Source organism: Dermatophagoides pteronyssinus, unplaced genomic scaffold (genome assembly GCF_027571235.1).
Source record: "Dermatophagoides pteronyssinus isolate colony J.1.1.1.1 unplaced genomic scaffold, Derpt_VIB-CSIC_2022.12 sq0005, whole genome shotgun sequence".
Taxonomy (NCBI): Eukaryota; Metazoa; Arthropoda; class Arachnida; order Sarcoptiformes; family Pyroglyphidae; genus Dermatophagoides; species Dermatophagoides pteronyssinus.
In genome coordinates this window covers 271,613-294,047 of record NW_027461529.1, presented here as the reverse complement: position 1 = coordinate 294,047, position 22,435 = coordinate 271,613, and the positions used below count along the sequence as shown (strand labels likewise).

General features: G+C 27.9%; 1 protein-coding gene across 1 annotated transcript; it reads left to right on the top strand.

Annotated features, from left to right (window-relative positions):
- Positions 1–260: 260 nt before the first annotated feature.
- Positions 261–22,434, top strand: LOC113789887 (glutamate receptor ionotropic, kainate 2-like). The gene is made up of 11 exons (XM_075819975.1): positions 261–1,266; positions 14,805–15,408; positions 18,984–19,348; positions 19,418–19,709; positions 19,760–19,989; positions 20,047–20,214; positions 20,272–20,508; positions 20,583–20,789; positions 20,862–21,089; positions 21,156–21,942; positions 22,004–22,434. The coding sequence occupies exons 2-11, from the start codon at positions 14,844–14,846 to the stop codon at positions 22,399–22,401; spliced, it is 3,477 nt and encodes a 1,158-aa protein (XP_075676090.1). The 5' UTR covers positions 261–1,266; positions 14,805–14,843; the 3' UTR covers positions 22,402–22,434.
- The last annotated feature ends 1 nt before the right edge of the window (position 22,435 follows it).

The window sequence follows — 22,435 nt, the reverse complement described above, 5'->3', positions numbered from 1 at the left end:
GTGTATTTCGTGTTCAATCTAAAACTGTGAAATAATCATTTATAAATAGCTATGATAAAAAGGATGACTTGTGACGAAATCTTATGACCTATACCCAAAAATTGAAATTAGATCAGATTTGAATGTCAATGAATAAATTTGATGTCAAAAATGTTTCTTTCAATCATTTCCTTTTCCTTTTTTTTGGTTATTTAAATCTTTGCATTCATATATAGCGTGATTTCATTTGGGCTCCATCATCATCATCATCATCAGTACACATTACCATATCCATTAGTGTAATAAAATGAGAATCACCAACCAAACCACTACTATACACACCATTTCATGATCTGCTTTTCGACCAATAACCAAACGACGACGCCGTTGTACATAGTGTTTCATATTTAACCGTTTTTCGATTTGAAGAATCATTTTCTTGCAAACAGCTACATAGATACACATGTGACACTCGAATCATACAGAGAAAGAAAGATAGAGAAAAAAGCTAGGAATTTTGTTCGGAATATCGAACATTTTTTTGCTTGGATCGTTCGTTAGTTCTTTCAGCTTCTTTCTTTTCTGCTTCTATTCTGCCAGACGAAAACCAACATAAAATGAATGAATGAAAGAGTGAATACCCAACTGCTGATACGAATGGTAACTTGGTTCGGCGAACGATTTTTTTTTCGGCGCCTTATCGAACGACCAACGATAACAACAACAAACCGAATCAGTCTGTGTTTAGACATCTTTTCGTCAAGAATCGCACACTTTTTTTCATTTCTGTTATCGTTATTATTATTATTATTGTTGTTGTTGTTGTTGTCGGTATCATTGTTATTCATTTTAAAGATTGTGTGTCGAGATTCTGTTTTCAAATTTAAATACAATCTTTTTCATTAAACATTGTTTTTCATTTCAAATTTTAAATAACGAAATTCTGAAAATGAGTTTATTATCAATTTGAATCTTGAACTTGTTAAACATTAAAAACTTTTTGATTCAATATAATAATCACACTGATAATCAAAAAAAAAAAACATAGTGTGACTGTTAGCTTAAGCCATCCAGTTATCATCAGTTTACGAAACATTTTCACAATAACAACCATCATACGAAAAAAAACCAGAACGATAAAATTATTTGCCAAACTATAACATGGAATGGTAAAATCTAAACCCATTGATAACTTTCCTGTTATCACTAGACACAGTTATTTGGAACCGAAAATTCGTGGATCACCTTATATAACACACAATCAAGTACACACTATAGTCCCTAGAGGTAAGTATATTTGATTTATTATCACATCCTTTTTACCACTATTTTTCATTTAAATAATGACAAATTTTTTTTATATATATTGACTTTTAAATTATTATCATTAACGAAAATGAGATTTCTTGGAACTGTTAATCACAATATATTTATCAGATTTCAAATTCAACTTATCAATAAATCAGATAAACAAAATAATCCATTTCAAATGATAATAATGTTTACCGAATAGTTTTTAACTAATTAAATAATAATAACATTTATTTTCAGCTGTCAATTTACTTTTTTTGGTAAACAGTTTGATAAAGATTAACAGGATTCTTTTGACAACAACAAAAAAAAAAAAAAAAAGTAAAGAATCATTTTATTGAATACTTTTTTTTTAAATTGATGACATTTTTTTTCCATTTTACGAAAATATAATCACCAGTATTTGCCATATTGGCAAATCATCATTTGGTAACCAAAAAAAAAAAGAAATCAATAATCATAAATTGTGGTTGTCAATATTATTGATAATGATATGGATGACACATCACACAGATACACACACTCTTAAACATACACAGAATATGAGTGTAAACATCATTATTATTGACATCCCTAAAGCGTTTTTTTTCCTACATCATCAAATTTAATCAATTTAATGTTTTCACAATTCTCATCATATCAATTTTTTTATCGAATAAAAAAAATGATATGATTATGATTATGATGATGATGATGATGATGACAGCCGGGTAAATAATAATATAAAAAAAAAGCCATATTGTCATCAATATTTTGGCACAATCATTAGTCGTTCCAGATATTTATATATAGTATGACAATAAAAATGTTATCATAACCAAAAAACCATATTTGGTTTTGTTCTTCTATTATTTTTTTTACCTCAAGCATCAGACAATGTTTGTCACTAGATTCAAATTAGCTTGCCGTGCACCGAAAAAAAAAGAAAAAAAATCAACGACAATATCATTAATGATTTGATCGACAAATAAAAGTTTTTTTTTCGGCGTTCGGTTATGATGATGATGATGATGAACAGAAATGAAAATTAGGCAATCTAATTGACATGTGGCTAATAGTTTGAAATACCTTAAAGATCAAACAGAATGTTTGAAAAAAAAACACCATAAACTAAAACTTTTGATTGACCAAATCAAAAAAAAAAGTTTCAATTTAGAAATTAGTAATCAAAATTTCAAAAAAAAAAATATTTGTTCCATGACCACTACCATTATTGTTATTGTTATTGTTTTTTTGTTGTTGAATTCATAGGAAATTCATGTTGATGTTTTATATGAACGGCAACAGCAGGACGATTAAAGATTTTTCACTATTATTATAAAAGCGGTGAGAAAATAATATGGAATTTTTCACAGAAATCTTTTTTTTTTAAAAAAAAAAACATTAAACAAGCAAAGTTTCAATGTGTTTGGGAAAAAAACATTTATTATATTCATCGTGTGGTAATGATATTCATTGAAAATATATATGAAAATTCTATATTCTTTGTTTTTTATTTTTGATTTATTTAAATAAATTTTCTTTTCCAGTTTGTTTGTTTGTTTGTTTTCGTTCTTTTTTTGTGTCCTAAATGTTTTTTATAGCCCATAAAAACCGTGAATAATGTATATTTCTTTTTGTTTGTTTGGAAAAACAAAAATTTCTATGTTTTTCTTTCTTTTGGTAATCACAATTCGAAGAAGAAGAAGAAGAAAAAAAGGAAAATTTATTCTTAGAATTAAAACAAGCAACCAAACAAACAATCAACCACTCGATATATGTTTGATATGAGAGTAAAGAATTTAAGTTTTGTAATACAAACATCAAAGTTATATAAATCCTAGCACTTGAAAGTAAAGAATCAAACTAAACAAAACAAAACAAAAAGTTAATGGAGAATTACGAATTTTATTATTATTATTATTATCCAATATTCTGATGTTGAAAATGAAAATTTGTGGACATTTACGGCAAATATAATATACCTTTAACAATAATAATAATAATAATTTAGCAATCACAGCATGAATTTTCCTTTTATTTTTTTTTGATATCAAATTCGCGGTACTTTATTTCTTTTTCTTTTTTTGTTTTGTTTTGTTTGATGGTTGACAAAAAAAAACCGAAAAGAAAGAATCATCTAACGAGAATATCATTTCGAGAATGATTTCACATCTTGATTTTGGATTCTTATTATTACTGCCAACAACAATTGATGATTGCAACTTTTTGCAACTAAAAATTTTTTTTTTCTTCTTTTTTTTGTCAAATCTAATCACGTTTCTTTCACTTTTGTTGTTGTTACATATACACATTCCGTGAGTCTTTACTTTTCTTCACAATTTTTTTTTTTGCGTTCGGTGAATGAAACATAACAAAAAAAGCCTAGAACATGTGTCGTCGAACAACGGTGAACATAACTTTTAGTCATCATTTTATTCACAGATTTATTCTGTGATCTAGGCTATAGTTTTTCTTCTTTTTTTGGTTGGATCGAACTGTGTTAATGATTTTTTTTTACTTTTCTTTGAAATATAATGAAAATATCTTTTATTTTTCCTTTGTTTTTTTTTGGAGATTTATCACTCCTCAAGGAATTTACAGTTCATTCATTCATTTGTTCATTCTTGTTCGATTCTACTGTGTGTCTCAAAAAAAAACTACAAAATAAAAACGAAAATGATAATAAATTACATGCACAAAAATAAAACACATGATATCTGTGATAATATTCTACACTATCATCTTACTTACTTTTTTTCTTGCGTATCATCTTTAAATACCAGAAAAAAAGAATTTATTCTTATTCTTATCCGGATCAAAACACACACAGACATACACACCAACACACATATATAACCCTTTGTAACAAGTACAGAAATGCAATGCAAATAAATAATTTGGACTGACACTGACAAAGTTTTAAAAAAGTTTTGCATTGAATAGAAAACTTTAAAGCTTGGAAACAAAACAAAAAACTTTCAATCCTAATAAATTCTCTTTCACTAAGATTTTCTACGCGATTCAAACTTTTACATTACAACTTTGTATTTTATTTCAATTTTTTTTTGTTTCAAAAGAAAACGGTTAATTTTATAAATTTACAGAACAATCCTTCTAGACACTTGAAAGGATTTTCATGCAAAAAGAAGTCTAAACAATCATTATTATTTGAAAAAAGTTTCAATCCGTTTCGAGTTTCATTGTTGGATTGTTTTTTTTGCATCTTCATAATCATTACAATCTATTAATTGGAAACATTTCAGAAAAAAGATGTTTTCTTTCGGATTTAATCGACCATATATATTCCAATGAAGCAAGGTGAAAGCAATGAAATCAAGAAACATATTTCCGCTGTTCAAATCAATCGATCGATCAATTAATCTAAATAATGAATGTTGTCACGAATTTGTACAACAATAAACCAAAAAACAAATGATTAACTTTACCGAAGAATGGTCCAAGTTTTGGTATCTAAATTCTAGTATCCACAAAGAAGATTCACATACACACGATTGACAATGACCAAAAAAAAAAATAAGTTATTGTAGCAAATATTCATCACCTTGATATGAAATATATGAAAGCTGTCGCTTAATGAAAATCATTGCAAACTTTAAAAATGTTTCAAAAACAAAAACAAAAAATAAAATTGAACCGGGTAATGTAAAAATATTGCACAATTTGAACACTTGAAAACTAATGATAATAAGCATCATCACACATAAGACTTAATGATATAAATAAAAACAAATGAACTATACTGGCTGAACAACAACAACAACAACAACAACAGCAATAATAAACTGTTATTAAACGTTTCATATAAAAAGTTTGAAAATATCCATAAACACAACCGACCCGTGGGAATGAAAGTTGCTTTTTGGTTATTATTATTCTGCTTTGTTGTTGTTGTTGTTGATGTTGCTGTTGTCATCAATTAAATTCACTATATCATTATAGTCGAGTTGGTTATGAAAACGGAAATGAACCAAAAATATGAAACATATGGAGAATAGTATTAAAAAGATTCATGTCTCAAAGGAGGACCTCCTTTGGTGCATCAAATTGATATGCGACGGATGATCATTCTTTTTGCCTTTATCATTATTATTATTATTTGAAACTTTTCTGATTCTGTCATCATACATTCATTATATTTAAGTATAAATTGAAAATTATTTTTACTTAAATTCTCTTTTGAATTTCTTCTTTTCTTTTCTTTTCTTTTTTTTTTTGAAAAAAAGTCTTAATTTGTCCTAAAAGTCTTTAGTTTATTATCTGACAAATTTTATCATTTCAATATATAAAAATATATTATTATCACGTTTTGATTATTATTATTATTATGTCATCATCAGTGTGAATTTGTCACATTCATTTTTTTTTCTTTTTCTTCTTCTTCTTCTTTCTAATATTAAGAAACAAAGCATGTTTATTAGTTTGCGGTAAATGATAATGATGATGATGCCTGATGAATTGAACAAATTCGAAATTGACAAACTTTTCTACTTCATCAGTATTTTATTCATTGTGTGAGTGTGTGTGTATTCTGGTAATGAAGATGACAATTTTTCTTCATCATTTCTATTCTGATTAGTTATAATTTTTATAAAGAAAATTCATTGATGCATTCATGCATGCAGAGTGAAAATATTCTATATAGAATTTTTCTTTCTGTAGAATCGAATTCATTATCATTATCATCATCATCGTCATTGTCTTTGTCTTTTATTTTACGAAATATTGATATAAATTATTGAGCAAACACTCCCATAGTATTAATATATGTGGTTATTAAACCAATCTTATTCAAACAACAAACAAATAATCATAATAATGACATTGAATAATGAAATTCATTCGTTGTATGAAAAATGATTCCTGTGATTTTTTTTTATATTTAGTATGTCGTTTGTTAACCAGAAAATAAAATCATCATCATCATCATCAATCCACAAAACAAATCCAATTCGACATGAAATAACAAAAGAAAATGAATGAATGAATGAATGAATGAATAAAGAGATAAAATGATTGGCAATATTTTGTCAGCAAACATAAATTATTCCATCACTGAATATCTGATAGTGTCATTCACTCATTATATACATTCATTCATTTCATTATCATTGTCGTAATGTGGATGGTGGTTTTGCATCATTGATTTCAAATCAATTCTTTACAAATCATTATTATTCATCGAAATTCATTGCTTTTGTTTGAGTTGATTATTTTGCAATTGAAATATTCATATATTACATACAACATAGTGAAAACATTTGTTGTTGTCGTTGTTTTTGATCATCATCATCATCATTGTTATACCAATTGATACCAATAACATCGAGAACATAATATGTCATCATCATCCCACAATTTTTTTTTTTGGTTCCAAATCAATTCATTCAATTGCCATGCAGAAAAAAAACTAAAGTTTAAATTGACAAAATTTTAAATTGACCGTTTCTGGTATGGCAAAAAAAAATTCACTCAAGAAATTTGATGAAAAGAATCTTCAAAGAAAAATGATGAAAAACAATAAGAATATAAAGAATCTGATCATTACTGTTTTCATAATAATCATCATCATCGTTTGTCTACGAGTGTTTTTGATTGTTTTTCTGCGTGTTGTTTCTTCTTATCTCGTGTATTTTGTTGTTGTTGTTGTTGTTGTCCAAATAAAACTTTGAGAAAATTTTTGTTGTTTCATTTTTGATTCATTCGGTTATTGGCATTCAGGAATCATCAAAAACAAAATGAATCTTCACATTTTGTTTGGCTGTCTTGTTTTTTTTTATTTTCGTTCAAAACGTTCAAGAACTTGAAAATAATAATAATAATAATAATAATGATGATGACAAAAGTCATGTCGGAACCTACAATAAGTCATTATCGTTGATGATAATGATGATTGCCAAATGCTTTGGTTTTTCGTTTTGTTTTGTTGTCATGATGGGCAAGTTTTTTTTACTCATTTCTTCCTCAATTTGATTTTTCTTTTTCTTATTTTGGGAAAAAAAATAAAGACAGACAAAAATAACCGGAATCAAATCCATCGGTAGGAAATGTTCCAAAGAAATTTCAAGTTTCATTCAAATGTAAATTTTTTTTTGTGAAAAAAAATTATAATGTTTTTTTTTTGGATCAACCATCAAGAATCTTATTATTATATTTCATTCAGTATAGAAAATTTATGCAACATTCTCAAACACAAACACAAACACACACACACTCACATTCATATTATATAAACATCTTTGAAATGATGATGTGAACATGACAAAAACATGGATCAAATTTATCTGTGGTCGATGATTAATGTCATTGCAATATGACAGAATTTTTTTTGAGGGGGTTTTTTAGTTATTCTATGAGATTTTTACCAAAACAAACTATATACGTTCCGATATGCACAATGAACCGGAAAGACAAATTTTGTTCGCTAATATGCAAAAATTCAACGATCGTTCATCATCAAAAACTATTAAAAAAAACTAATCATTTATCGGAAAAAAAGCTTACAAATAAATTTCTTCATCATTTTCTACGTTTTTCTCATCATTCATTTTTTCAATTCTCTTATATACATTTTGAAAATCAAATTGCAATTTTAGCAATGATTATATAAATGTCTATGAATCAAATAAAAAAAATGAAAATCAAATGAATTACAAATGAACAAAATGTTTGATGAATGAATAAAATTTCAATCGACAAATGGACCAAATATTGGTTGGCTGGTTGGTTAGTTAGTGGGTTGATGATAATAACTTATTTATTACTACTAAATGTATTTTCACTTTCTATTACATACATTCAGTGTAGGAAAAAAAGGCCAAAATCAGAATTGAGTAAAAATGAAATAAAATAAAATCATTTCGGCCACTAACAACCAACCAAACCAACTCGGAGAGAAGAATGATTAATGAGATGTTCATTTGAAAGTAGATTTTCGTTTCGTTTCTTTTTTTTTGTTCGTTTTGTTTTGTTTCTTTTTTTTCACACACTATTCTGGTTGCCTATTAGCTTGTCAATTGAAATTCTTTGATCGTTCATTGAAGAAAAAAAAACAAAAACAAAACAAAAAGAAATTGGTTTTTCATTCGTTTGCCTAACCATGAAAATTCAATCATTACATTTTTGATTGGAATTTTTTTTTACATTTTCATTCTTGAAAATTCTTTAGTTATTTGATTTCTTTTTATTTTAACAACTCAATTCTATTATTGATTATATCATTTGTTCATCAACATTATGTTTGTTCATTCAATTTCTTTCGAACAAAATAATAATAATAATAATAATAATTTTTTTTTATTAAAAAATAAAAAATTTCAAATCAACAAACAAAAGGCCATGATTTTCGTTTTTTTTCATTATTATTATTCCGGAAAAATAATAATAATAATGATGAAACGGATGAACAAATCTATTCATATTCAAGCATTTTTTCTTTTTTTGGTTGGATGTGATATGGGTTTGCAATTTAAATTTTTTTTTTATTATTTAGAATCTTTTCAAAATTCTTGTGAATTGCTTGTCTGGTTCCATTATTATTATCATCATTCAACTCATGCATGATGATGACAGTGAAATGAAAAGCAAAAAAAAAAAAAATTGAAAGGCAAATTGAATCACTACACTGATGTACTGTGATGTATAGTGAAAAAAAAAAAAAATAATATAACATTAGATTCTAAATGTATACCATTATCAAATCAAATTGTGGTGGTAATATTTCGAACAGAACAAAAACAAAAACAAAACAAAATTTGAAAAAATTCCTCATATTTCTAATTAAAACATTTACTCTTCCGTTGATTCTCAATATATCAATATTGTTTGTTTTTCATTTTAGTAAAGTCTATTCAATTGAAACAAAAAGATGTTTGAATAAGGTAAAAGTATTTAAAAAACAAACATCTTATTACAAGAATACAGGAAAAAAAAGTTGGATCTATTCATCCTGTCATTACTAACTTATTTTTAATTTTTTTTTCATTTCCATTATTTTACAACTGATGATGTTGATTATTATTAAAATCCATTATTTTTGAATAATAAAAAAAATGCTTCGGTAAAAATTATCAACATTTTTGTTTTGTTCTTTATCGCATCATAAGTAATTGCATACAAACGATTGCCTAATGATGATGATGATGATGATGATGATAAAAGTGCTGAACTTTTCAAAATATATTTTCTCGTTTTTTTAAATATTATTCACTCAAAATGGTTTCGAATTTAAAAATTCGAGTTATTATTTTTTTTTTGTAGCAGTGCCATCCGGTATTTCAATGTGTAACATTATCGGCTTTTGCATATTTTTCATTTTTGTTTTCTGAAACATTAAATCATCATCACATTAGAGAGAGAGAGAGAGAGAGAGAGAAAAAAAAAAGTTAAAAAGAAATACTCAAATGTCCATTCAGTTATTCCAGTTTCATTAATGTGTTGATTTAGATACAAACAACAAATACAAACATTTAAATCCAGGAAAAAAAAAAAGAATACAAAGAGGAACTCCAGCACAAAAAAAAAAAACACTTTTCCCGTGATTGTCAATTGTTTGTTTGTTTGTTTGATTTGTAAGTTATGTCAATAGAACACATAACACACAGATCAAATAATTTGTTCATTTGATTCTATCAACACAAAGCATTGTAAATATAATAATCTTTATCTTGTTAAGAATTTTGACCAACAATATCAACAGATTTGATAATACTACAATATATATTTGTTTGTTTGTTTGTTTTATTGTTAAATAAATATAAAATTGAATTGATTGATAAGATAATTGAAAGCAATTTGGAACCCTTATCTTTGAGAAAGAAAAACCTTTTGTTTTTATTATTCAAATATTGAATGTTCTTGGAAAAAAAAGTGTTTTTTTTCTTCATTTTCTTTTGTTTTTGGATAAACAATATAGTGACACTTTTTTTAAACTAACATTATAAAATAAAGACAATGTAAATCGATACAAATTCATTAGCTTTGAATAATTAATTAATTTTGAAAAAAAAAATTTTGAAATTTTAAATCTAAAAGCAAGAATAAATGACATAACATTTTTCCAAACATAAATTAATTACATTGCCATAAATAGGAAAAAAAAAGAGGTGACAATTTTTTTTTCTTCTTAATAATTTTTTTTTCTGTTTTGTCTTTGGTATGACAAGTTGAATGAATAATAAAACATGACACATTATGAGAGAGAAAAAGAGAGAGAGAGAGAAAAAGAATAAAATATCATTATTTCTTAACACATATGGAGTTTGATGGTAATAATAATAATAATAATAATAATGATTAATTATACTAATTAATCAATTATCCATATTATTAATGCTTAATGATAATAAAATCATCATCAGAAGCTTTTATTTTCCATTTCTATATATTGAATATTAACATTGAGATTGTTTTTTGTTTTTTGTTTTGAAGAAAACTGTTTTTGTTGTTAATACCAGAAATTCTGAGAAAGTTTTTTGTTTGATTCTGCTTCCAGCCTGTGTTAATTATCAAAGGTCAGAATTTTTTTTTGTTTACTGTTGCTGTAGTGACAACATCAACAACGTTTTAGGATGGTCGGTTAAATTAGAACGGAATTTGATTTTTTTTTTTGAATTATTTTGTTTCAGTAACATGGTGATAATATCAAAATTTCATCAAATAAATTTTGTTCGTCGGTTTCTTTTTCGTCAAAACAAAAGACACATGCCGTCATCTTGGTAAAATTTTTTCATTAATAATTTTTTTCTGATGGTGGTGGTTGTTCATGGATGCAAAAATTTTTGTGGCGTCAAAAACAGTGTGTTCACCAATCGAATTTTTTGGAAAAAGTTTTCCTATCACCGTTTTCATTTCGAAATTTCTAATGAGTTTTTTTTTCTTGTTTGATAACAGCAATGTAAAAGTTTTTTTTTCCTGTTTCAAGGTTCAATTCTTTGCTTTTCTTTCTCGAATATAAATTCAGCTGCTTATGATAAACTAAATTAAGGGTAAATCAAACTGTCTTGCTTATAGAAATTCTTTTTCTTCCCCAAGTTCGATAAAAACTTTTTAAAAAAAATTGAATCGAATTAGAAATAATTAATTATGTTGTGCGGAAAATCATCATCATCGATAGTTCAAATTCGAGAATTCAAACAGCGAAATAATAAAAATTTGATTCCTGCTGAAAACATTAACGATCACTGTGTGTGTGTGTTGCCCGTTAATTTTCTTTCAATTTTCATCACTATAGTTTTGGCGACAAATTATTTTTAATTTTATCATTTTCTTTATTATTATGTTTTTATTTTTAGCAAAGTGATAATAAATTTGCCATTTGGGATATTTTTTTTTCGGTCATTTTGTTTTTGATTGGTGGCCATAAAAATTGAAAATTCGTGACAGGAATTATTGATTCGTTCAATTCAAATGATGTGTATGTGTAAAGTCCTGCTCTCTACTTAATCAAATCGGGTCAGTTTTCAAGTCAAGTCTTGTTATCAAGAATTTTTATGCATATCAAATAACTGGAATCATTTACAACGACTAAAGATTTTCGAATAATGTTTGTTTGATTCTGTTTTTTTTTCTCTCTCGAAAAAATTTATAAATTTTCAATACGCAATTGCAATTGCATCTTGAAAAGTTAGCAAAAAAAACAAAATTGGTCTACGTGTTCAATGTTATTATCGTCATCATCCAGAAGAAAAAATATATTAGCAAGCACATTTCCATTTCCGGAAATTTTTTGGAAATGAAGAAAAATTGTTTTCTGCCAACCAAACTAAACAAACGAACAAAGCAAATTGAATTGAAAAAAAAATAGTAACTTGACATATCACAAAATAAAATCTAAATGTTGAGAATCGAAAAAAATGAATTATTTGAATGATTCAACATTTCAAACTTTATTCGATACATTATTGTCATGAAAATTATTTGTTATCAATGAAATTTTTTTTGTGACAATCATCAATATGGCCATTCAAAAATATTGTGTCAAAAATATCGTCTGCTGCTTCTGCTGCTGTTATTGCGTTACTGTCCGGATGTTATCTTTCGACGAATACATTTCAACAACAACAACAAAAAAAAATTGAAAAATACATTCATCTCCATTTCATCGATAATAACCATCAAACATTCTCCCAAAAAAAACCATTTACCAAACGTTTCATGACTAAAATCGATTGATCATTTCTTTCTTTTTTTTGTCTATGTTGCCGTTTTCTTGTTTTCACATCTTTTTTTGAAATTTCAAAATGTTTTTGTTATTGAAACAAAAATATTTCATCCATCTGTCGAATCATCTATATAAATGGCCTTACAAACATTTTCACACATATTTCAAAAGCAAACGACCGACCGATTAGTAGATGTAGACCACAATGACAATTTTTTTTTCTTCAAAAGTCTCGATTTCAATTGATCCCAAGAACATAACAAATCAAATGGAATTACTATATGAATGTTGAAGTCTTTTCTTCAAAATTTATTTTGCGTGTTGTCTATCTATCGTAGTTTTTTTCCGTGGAAATTTGTTGCAATAAATTCAATTTGTATGGTGTCATCATCCAATTTGATGTGTGTGTGTGTGATTGACAACGCACAAACATTTTATCTGAACCAAAGAAAAAACAAAACATACTGTTTCACAAATTGATGTTTTCAATTTTCATTCGTTCACTGAAAATTTATCGAGCGAAAAATTTTACGTAACAAGGTTTTATGCCAATAAAATGTCCATTTATTTTCTGTCTACCTTTTCATACAAAAAAATATATATATTATCTACATCGAATTGAATATACGATATAATCAACATAATCTTAAGGGGAAAAATAAAAATAATACAAGACGTGAGAAATATTTTGTCACGTAATTTCAATATGATTGGTAGTTAGATGGTTAGATGCCAGAATAAAGAAGAAGAAAAAGAATGAATGAATGAATAAAAAAGTTACAGTTTCAATTTGAATCAATTTTCTTTCATGTGTGGTTATATCCAATTCAAATAATTTGATCATAACGTATCTACAAAAAACAAAAAACAAAAAAAAAAAATCCAATGATTCAATTCGTGATCCATATTCTCACTCACACTTTTTTTTCTGATTCCCTATGGATCAAATTCTCTAATTCTTTAAGATTATTTCGGACCCATATTTAGCTATTTTTTTTTTATTCAAGAGGCAGATTTTTTTTTTGTTGGTTCTCAAACAAAAAAAAAAAAAAAAAAAGAAGAATATTCTATTTGGAAAAACAAAGTTTTTCACGACACACAACCCTATTATCAAAATTGAATGATGAATTTTCATTTTTGTTTCGTTTAATAAAAAAGAAAGAATTTGAGACGATGAAATCATTTCAATCTGGTTGCGCCTTTTGCCTGTTTTTTTTTCTTCACTAAAGTTAGTTCATCAAAATAATAAATAAATAAAGAAAAAAAAAGAGAAGGGCAACTATTAAATCTAATGCTGTAATTTAATTCGATTACTGTGTTTCTTGAACGAAGAAAAAAAACCGTTTATTTATTTACATTATTTTCAAAAAGCAAATGATCCGTTCATATGGCAAATGAAAACAGGAAAAATACTTTACAAAATCTTAGTGTGTGTGTTTTTTTAAATATCCAAGTGTTATTATCTTTGGAAAATGTTTTCATTAGAAAAATTTCTATGTGATCATCAAAAAACACAAACCAAAAAAGAAATGTCCATTTATATAAAGTAAAGACTAGAATAATAATATTGTTATAATTGGCTTTCGAATACGGAATCTTTTCACATTCATAGATAAGAATCAAAGGATGAGAAAAAATTTGCAGTCTGTCTGATCCATATAAATACCACATACATACACACACACACACACATAATGATATTTTGTAATGTCACAAATGAAACCAAACTATTGAGTAAAGAAATCATTATTATTCAATCATTGAAAGATTATTTGTTCGGTCTTTTGATCCAATATTCATTGAAAATTACTAATTCATTAAGAACAATGAGTTCAAGTAGATTAAAGTAGATAATTCTACACACACACACATAGAATAATCATCATTATCATTGTTGTGTTATATGTTCGTTGGGTTCAGTATCAATAGAATTGAACAAAATAATGCTTGATCAAAATAAAATCTCCTTAACCTAGCAAAAAAAGTAATAATGGGTGTATTTCATTAGTTAAAACAGTAAATAAAAACTATCTATAGTTAGTTACGGTTTTTTTTCCATATCCAATTGTAACATCTGGATTTTCTTTTGTTTTTCGGTCATTTATTTTTCAACAACAACAAGTTCCAAGAATCCATAAGCAGCTTACGTTATTTTTCGATCGTTTTCTTTTCTGCCATAAAGATTAGAAAAACTTGAGCATTTTTTTCTAATCCACATAAACAAACAAACAAAAAAACCAATAAAATCGATATGAAATTTGATGATGATGACGAAAGTGTTTTCGAACATTGTATTAATTATCGAATATTTTTGTAATTTTTGTTTCACTTTTATCTTATGAATGATATGCAGATTGAAAAATTCTCAAGAATTAATGCTCGAAATGTTCAGATGATGATTGCCAAACTTGAATTTTTTATAGAAAATATTCAGATTTTATTGGAAAAAATCTATCAAACAACGGTAACTAATAATAATAATGAAAAATGTTACACGAATTTAATTGGTGGCAACAACAACAACAACAACAGCAAACAACAACATCAAAAACGATCAATCAAATACGATTATCATACCTATCATTATTATCATCAAGAATGGATAATGAGCAATCATTATCATCTAGGACAATCAATTGTTATCACCCAGTACAATCGAAAACGACGAAGACAACAACAAATAACAAATCATATAAAATCAATCCGGCCAAATCATTTTACAACAATCAAACAACAAATATGGCAATGGTCATTATTAATGTTAATGTTATTTTTATCATTGGAAATCACAATAATCAATGTAAATGGCCAACAACAACAACAACAAGCATATCATGTTCCATTTGCCAATCTACAATCATTATCATCATTGGTGATTGGTATGCAACAACAACAACCAACATTCAACATTCATCATTATCCATCATCGTATCTGGCACCATCAGTGGCTAAAATTGGTATGTCTTGATTCATTTGTTTGAATAATAGAATTGTTCTTTTACCATGTTGATTTTAATTAACATTTAATGCCATTAATTGGATAGATTCTGTCAATATTGATCTGTTTAACGAACCTAAACATGATCTGATCTGATCTAATCAAACTTATAAACTTGACACTAATCACATGCATTATTGATTCCAATTCTAATTAATCAATCGGATTGCGAATTCAAAAAAAAAAAGAAAAGAAAAAAAACGAATGTGATTTAAATTGATGATGAGTACTGACCATGATAATCACTATAATATCCATTATAAATAAGGAGACATCATCACATTAGTAAAAAGAATAAGAATCAGAATTCCGGATATAGTAAGGATATCCGGTTTCTTTCTGCTTCTTTATATATTTTGTTCATTGCTGCTACTTGATAGTCGATCTTTTTTTTCTCTCTCTCTCTCTTTCTATCATACTCATTATATCAATGCCTGTCACTTTGGTTTGATGATGATGATGATGATGATGATGAGTATATCAAATCTTCTTGTTATTCTTGTTGACGGCATTCATCTCATTTGCAATCTCATTATCTTCATTGAATTGTTCATCATTCCATATTAGACAATATTACATTACATTTTTTTTCTTTTCTTCAATGAATAAATAAATGAATGACGACAAATCATTCTTTTCAAATATAAATATATATACTACTACTAAAGACCACAATGTTACTATTGTTGTTATTCTTACATTGTCTTTTATTCTGGTTTTCGTTGTTGTTGTTGTAAATGTTATTATTTGCATCATCATCATCATCATTATTATTATTATTATTTGTAGAAAAGTCGATTCATTTCATTGTCAACATCATCATCATCATCATATAAGATTCGTTTTTCGTTTGCATTAATTTGATTTGATCTTGACTTGATAGGATTTTCTAACATTCACATTTTTGTTTCTAGTTCGTGTTTGTATCATTTTCAATGTTTCTTGTCAAGATTCTTTTATTCTATATATGAGAATAGATTCAAAATGAAATGAAATTTACAAATTTACAAATGTGATACGGCTCGCAAAACAAAACAAAAAAAAAATATCGACCATACTGCAGATCATGACAAGAATGACAAAGATGATGGCCATTCTAATCATAATCATTATTGATCAATCTTTTTTCTTTTTGTCGTCGTTGCCGTCGTCGTCGTCGTCGTCGGAATAATACTAATATCATCATTATATGATATGATGAACATCGATTTTTTCAAGAATCAAACAACAATAACGACAACAACAACAAAAAAAAAGGATAGCCAAACAAATAAATCAAAATCGATTTTTTTTTCATCATCAACATCATCATCATCATTATCCGTCGATGTATGGTATGGTGGTAAACAAACGATAGCGACAAGGAATCCATTCAAAATTGGGAAAACAAATTCGAATAAATCGTTTATCGCCGTTATTATTATTATTATATCTGCTTGTTCAAAATCAAAATGATTATGATCATGATGATGATGATGGAGTATATTTTGATTTGCCATTCATAAAATATATGATCATTTGGCCTTTAGTTGTTGTCCAAAATGAAAATGATAATAATAATAATAATAATAATGTTGTCGTTGTTGTTGTAAACAAGATGCAAAAACATACATACATACATACCCCATATACACTTAGGAATTGTAAATGTTGGTTGTTTTGTTTTTTGTTTTTTGTTTTTGATGATTTTATTGTGATCAATATCAAATGAATAATGGATTATAATCGAAACATCATGATAATGTGAACATAAAGATATATAGATTTTTTTTCTTTTGTGGAGTAATATTTTTTCAATCGCTATAATCATCATCATTAGTGGGCCCTTTTAATTTCATTCAATGTTTTTTTTCCAATGTCTTTTATGAAATTTTTTTTTGGAAATGTTTTTTTTCTAAATTATATCAAGCACTAACTAAAAGAAAAAAATTCTGAATCAAAATCGAAAACACTAATTCATAACCGGATGATGTGTGTGTGTGTGTTGGTGGTTGTTGTTCGGTCTAATCGATAAATCAATAAAAACAAAAGAAAACATAGAAAAAATATATCTTTGCTTGGATGTTTTTTTTTCTCTCCATCCATTCGGATTTCCTTTCTAAACGATTTTTTTTTTTTGGTTTCGGTTTTTTTGGGTCACATTTTTTTCTTTTTCTTCTTTTTTTAATATCGGCTGTGTTTTTTCATTTTCGATTCTGATTCTGTTGTTGTTGTTGTTGTTGTTATTTGCCATATCCACCATCACCACTAAATCATTTGAATCATACAAAAGAAAAGACCGAAATGGATTGGCTTGGTTGACCATCGTATGAAAGAATCCTTTTGTTTTTCACTCATTCACTATAGCAGTAGTTATACTTTTATTTCTCTTTTTTTTCCATCACGCAGAGAACATGGTTATTGTCGTTATGAGAATCAAACCAAAATTTTCATATAACTCTTTGACTTGCTATTATTATTATTATTATCATTCAATAAATAATAATAATATTATTAAAAAAAAAATATCCAAATTCTGTCAATGTCGAACCAATGATAATGATTCTCACTGGGAGAAGAATTGTTTTTGCTCAGTCATAGTCTGCTACTGATGCTGACGATGATGATGATGATGATGAGGAAATGAATATGAATTGCTTTTGTCATTATCATTAAATCATCACTTTTTTTCGGCTGTCATCTTTTTGTTGTTGTTGTTGTTGTTGTTCAAACATTTTCGCTTCAATTCAGAATCAAATATGGAACCAAATAAACAGAAAAAGAAAAAAAAACACCCCATCATCATCATCATCATCACATATTTTTTGTCACATCAAAGATACTTTCAACATTCATGATACAGTAGTAATAGAAAGTGATCATTTCAGGGAAAAATGATAAAAACAAATGTCTCATTAATATATGACATGCCATCAACAACAACAACAACAACAATCATGCTAATTGTTGTTGTTGATGTCAAACGACAACAAAAAATCAATTTTTTCAATTTCCTTGATTCTGTACAAGATCAAAATAACAAGAAAACAAAATAAATTATCCACTAATCGATGTCTCATTTTTTTTGTTTCATTGTTGTTGTTGTTGTTTTTGGATTTCTTTGCAATTAATTTCATCAGTCTCTAGAAAGAAAAAACATAAAACGATTATAAAACAGATGAATGATTAGGATTGAATTGAGAATGGCTTTTGCAATCTTCTTTTCATGAATTGTCGATCCATTTTTCTTCATCATCACTTGAATCCATTATCAATCGTTTTGGGCTTTCTTTCTTTCTTTCTTTCTTTTCATCGTCGTTGATGCTGCCATTATTGTGATAAGTAATGGATTAAATCGATCGTTTTTTTCTTTTTTTGATTCTTGCCATTATAGTGATGATAATGATTGTAGACACACATTATCATCAATTTTGTTTCCGAATTTAGATATTTCTTTTTAATGCATGTGTGGACATCTATCGGTCGTTTTTTGAAATCATTTTATTTTCATTTTTATTCCTGCCGTTTCCTCACATTTTACAACGGCTCATACAGGTGCTATATTTCATCATCAAGAAAATTTCGAACATTTATCATCTTCATCCTCATCATCACCATTATCAGCTTCATCATTACAATCGAGCATAATTTCATCATCATCACCATCAAACATCGGAAGCAAAACATCGAGCTCCAACTTAATACAACAACAATCATCATCCGCAAGTGCCGCAACAAATGCAATATTTCAATCACAATCATCAATAGCAACGAATAACAATCGACCAAGTCCATCAATATTGGGCAGTAATAATGATAATGACGAATTCGAAGCAGAAATCGCATTTCGTTATGCTGTCAAACGTATCAATAAAGATCGTAACATTCTACCGAACACAACATTGATTTATGATATCGAGGTTTGTGTAACAAGAGTTTTGTTAGCTTTGTGGAAAGATAATTAAACCATATTTTTTTCATATAATCAGTATATATCACGTGATGATAGTTTTCATGCCGCCAAAAAAGCCTGTAAACTAATTCGTGATGGTGCTGTGGCAATATTCGGACCATCCGATGATCGTATCGGAGTACATGTACAATCCGTTTGTGATACATTAGATATTCCGCATCTGGAAACGCGTAAACATAATCTTAATATTGGGAAAGAATTTTCTATTAATCTACATCCAGGAGCGTTTGCCGTTGCTCAATCAATACGCGTATTAATCACATTTCTAAATTGGACACGAATCGCTGTCATTTATGAGGATGATATTAGTAAGTTTGAAAATAAATTCGATTTGAAATTTATGAGATTTGTTTTTCAGATTTGATCGGCCTACAAGAGCTAACAACATTACCATTGGCAAAAAATGTCCAGTTCTTTTTTCGTAAAACACAACAGGATTCATTTCGTGAAACATTAATGGATCTTCGTGATCGAGAAATCTATACGATGGTTGTCGATATACCACATGAACATTTACCGAGCTTTTTCACCGCCATCTTACAAATCCAGATGAATGAAAATCGTTATCATTATCATTTCACAACATTTGTGAGTGCGCCTTTATTCTTGTACTGATTATTATTAGTTTTATCTTTTGTCAAATAGGATTTAGAAATATTTGATCTTGAAGATTTTATGTATAATGAAGTGAATATCACTGCTTATCGAATTGTTGATTATTCGAATCCTATGATACGATCAATGCTAAAAGAAATGAGTAAATATTATCCAGATATTGCCAGACAATTATTACATCAAAATCATTTGATTAAGGTAAACACTTTTCATTCATCATTATCATTATCGATTTATTCCGCCATTTTTTCTCAGGCTTCTTCAGCAATGATGTTCGATTCGGTGTACGCATTTGCGCGTGGTTTGAATCAATTTTTTAAATCTGTCCATAATCTAGCCGAATTACATTCATCTTCAGCAACAGCTACATTGACCAATCAACGACAATCATCATCATCATCATCATCAATTACAATGCTCAATAGTTTTGCATCATGCTCAAATGAGACGGCCTGGAATAATGGTCTTACATTATACAATTATATTGATTCGGTATGATTGATTTGTTTTGTTGATAATATTAAAAAAATATGAATAATTCATTGTTTATTTTCAAACAAAAACAGTTATCATTTCACGGCATGACCGGTCCGGTTATGTTCAAAGAAGGCATTCGACATAATATGCGAATGGAATTATTAAAATTACGTAATTTTCGTTTAGAAAAAGTTGGTGAATTCTTTTACAGTACTTCACTATTAAACATAACAAATATGGATGCATTTTTAACATCAAAACAACGTAACGTAACATTACGTGTGACAACAGTTATGGTGAGTATTAAAACGAATGAATGTGCAAATGCGTCATATTCTCTAATTTGCATCATTATCTAATCAACTTAGATGGAACCATACATTCGTCAAATGCGTTCCAGTAATAAATCATTTGAATTGAAACTATTACAAGCTGAAAAAATACGATACGAAGGTTATTGCATTGATTTATTGAATGCAATTTCCAAAAATCTAGGTTTCACATATGAATTGTATGAAGTTGAAGATGGTCGATTCGGTGCACTAGATGAGCAAACTGGTGAATGGCATGGTCTTGTACGTGAATTGATTGATAAAGTAAGTATATCAATCGATTAATCGATGAATAAACAATTACCTATCAATATTATATCTATGAAATAGCGAGCTGATCTAGCAATTGGTCCATTGACCATAAGTTATGCACGTGAAAATGTTATCGATTTTACCAAACCATACATGAATCTAGGTATCGGAATCCTATTCAAAATGCCCACACATGCCCCTACACGTTTGTTTTCATTCATGTCACCATTGGCTGTTGATATTTGGCTATATGTTGTCGCCGCATATGTTTTGGTCAGTTCTACATTATTCATTGTGGCCAGATTTAGTCCATACGAATGGATCAATCCGCATCCGTGCATACCGGATTCAGAATCAATCAAAATCAATCAATTCAATTTGGCCGATTCATTCTGGTTTACGGTGGTAACGTTGATGAAACAAGGATGTGATATGAATCCGAAATCAATGTCGACAAGAATAATCGGTGCAATATGGTGGTTTTTTACATTGATTCTCATCAGTTCATACACCGCCAATCTAGCTGCATTCTTAACGGTCGAACGTATTACCACACCGATAGAAAGTGTCGAAGATTTAGCTCATCAATCGAAAATTCGTTATGGTACTCTACGTAACAGCAGTACAATGAGTTTTTTTCGAGATTCGAAATTCCCAATCTATCAGAAAATGTGGCAATTTATGGAAAAACATCCTGAAAATTTTGCCGCCAGCTATGAAGAAGGCCGTAAACGTGTGTTGATGGGTGATTATGCTTTTCTGATGGAATCAACAATGATCGATTATATGGTTCAACGAGATTGTAATCTAGTACAAATTGGTGGCCTACTTGATTCCAAAGGCTATGGTATTGCCACACAAATGGGTCCGTATCACTGCCATTCATATTTACTTATCAATCTATAATGTTTTGTTTCTGTCACTAGGATCCGAATGGAAGGATAAAATTTCATTGTCAATTCTTGGTCTGCAGGAAAACGGTGAACTACAAATGATATACGATAAGTGGTGGAAAAGTCCTGGCCTCACCTGTACAGATGAACTAAAAAACAAAGATGGAAAAGCCAATCCATTAGGTCTAGGTAATATTGGTGGTGTATTCGTTGTTTTATTGCTTGGACTAGTAGCAGCAATGATCTCTGCCATGCTAGAATTCATGACACAACGATCTAAACAAAGAACAGCACTTGCATCAATAATGTTGGATCAACATTATCATCATCAACATCAACAACGAAACAAACAAAATCGAAATGATCCTAATCAAAGTGATGATGCAAACATTCTGAATAATAGCGATTCATCGCAAACACATATTTATTGAATATATCAATGATTAAATCAAAATCAAATCAAAT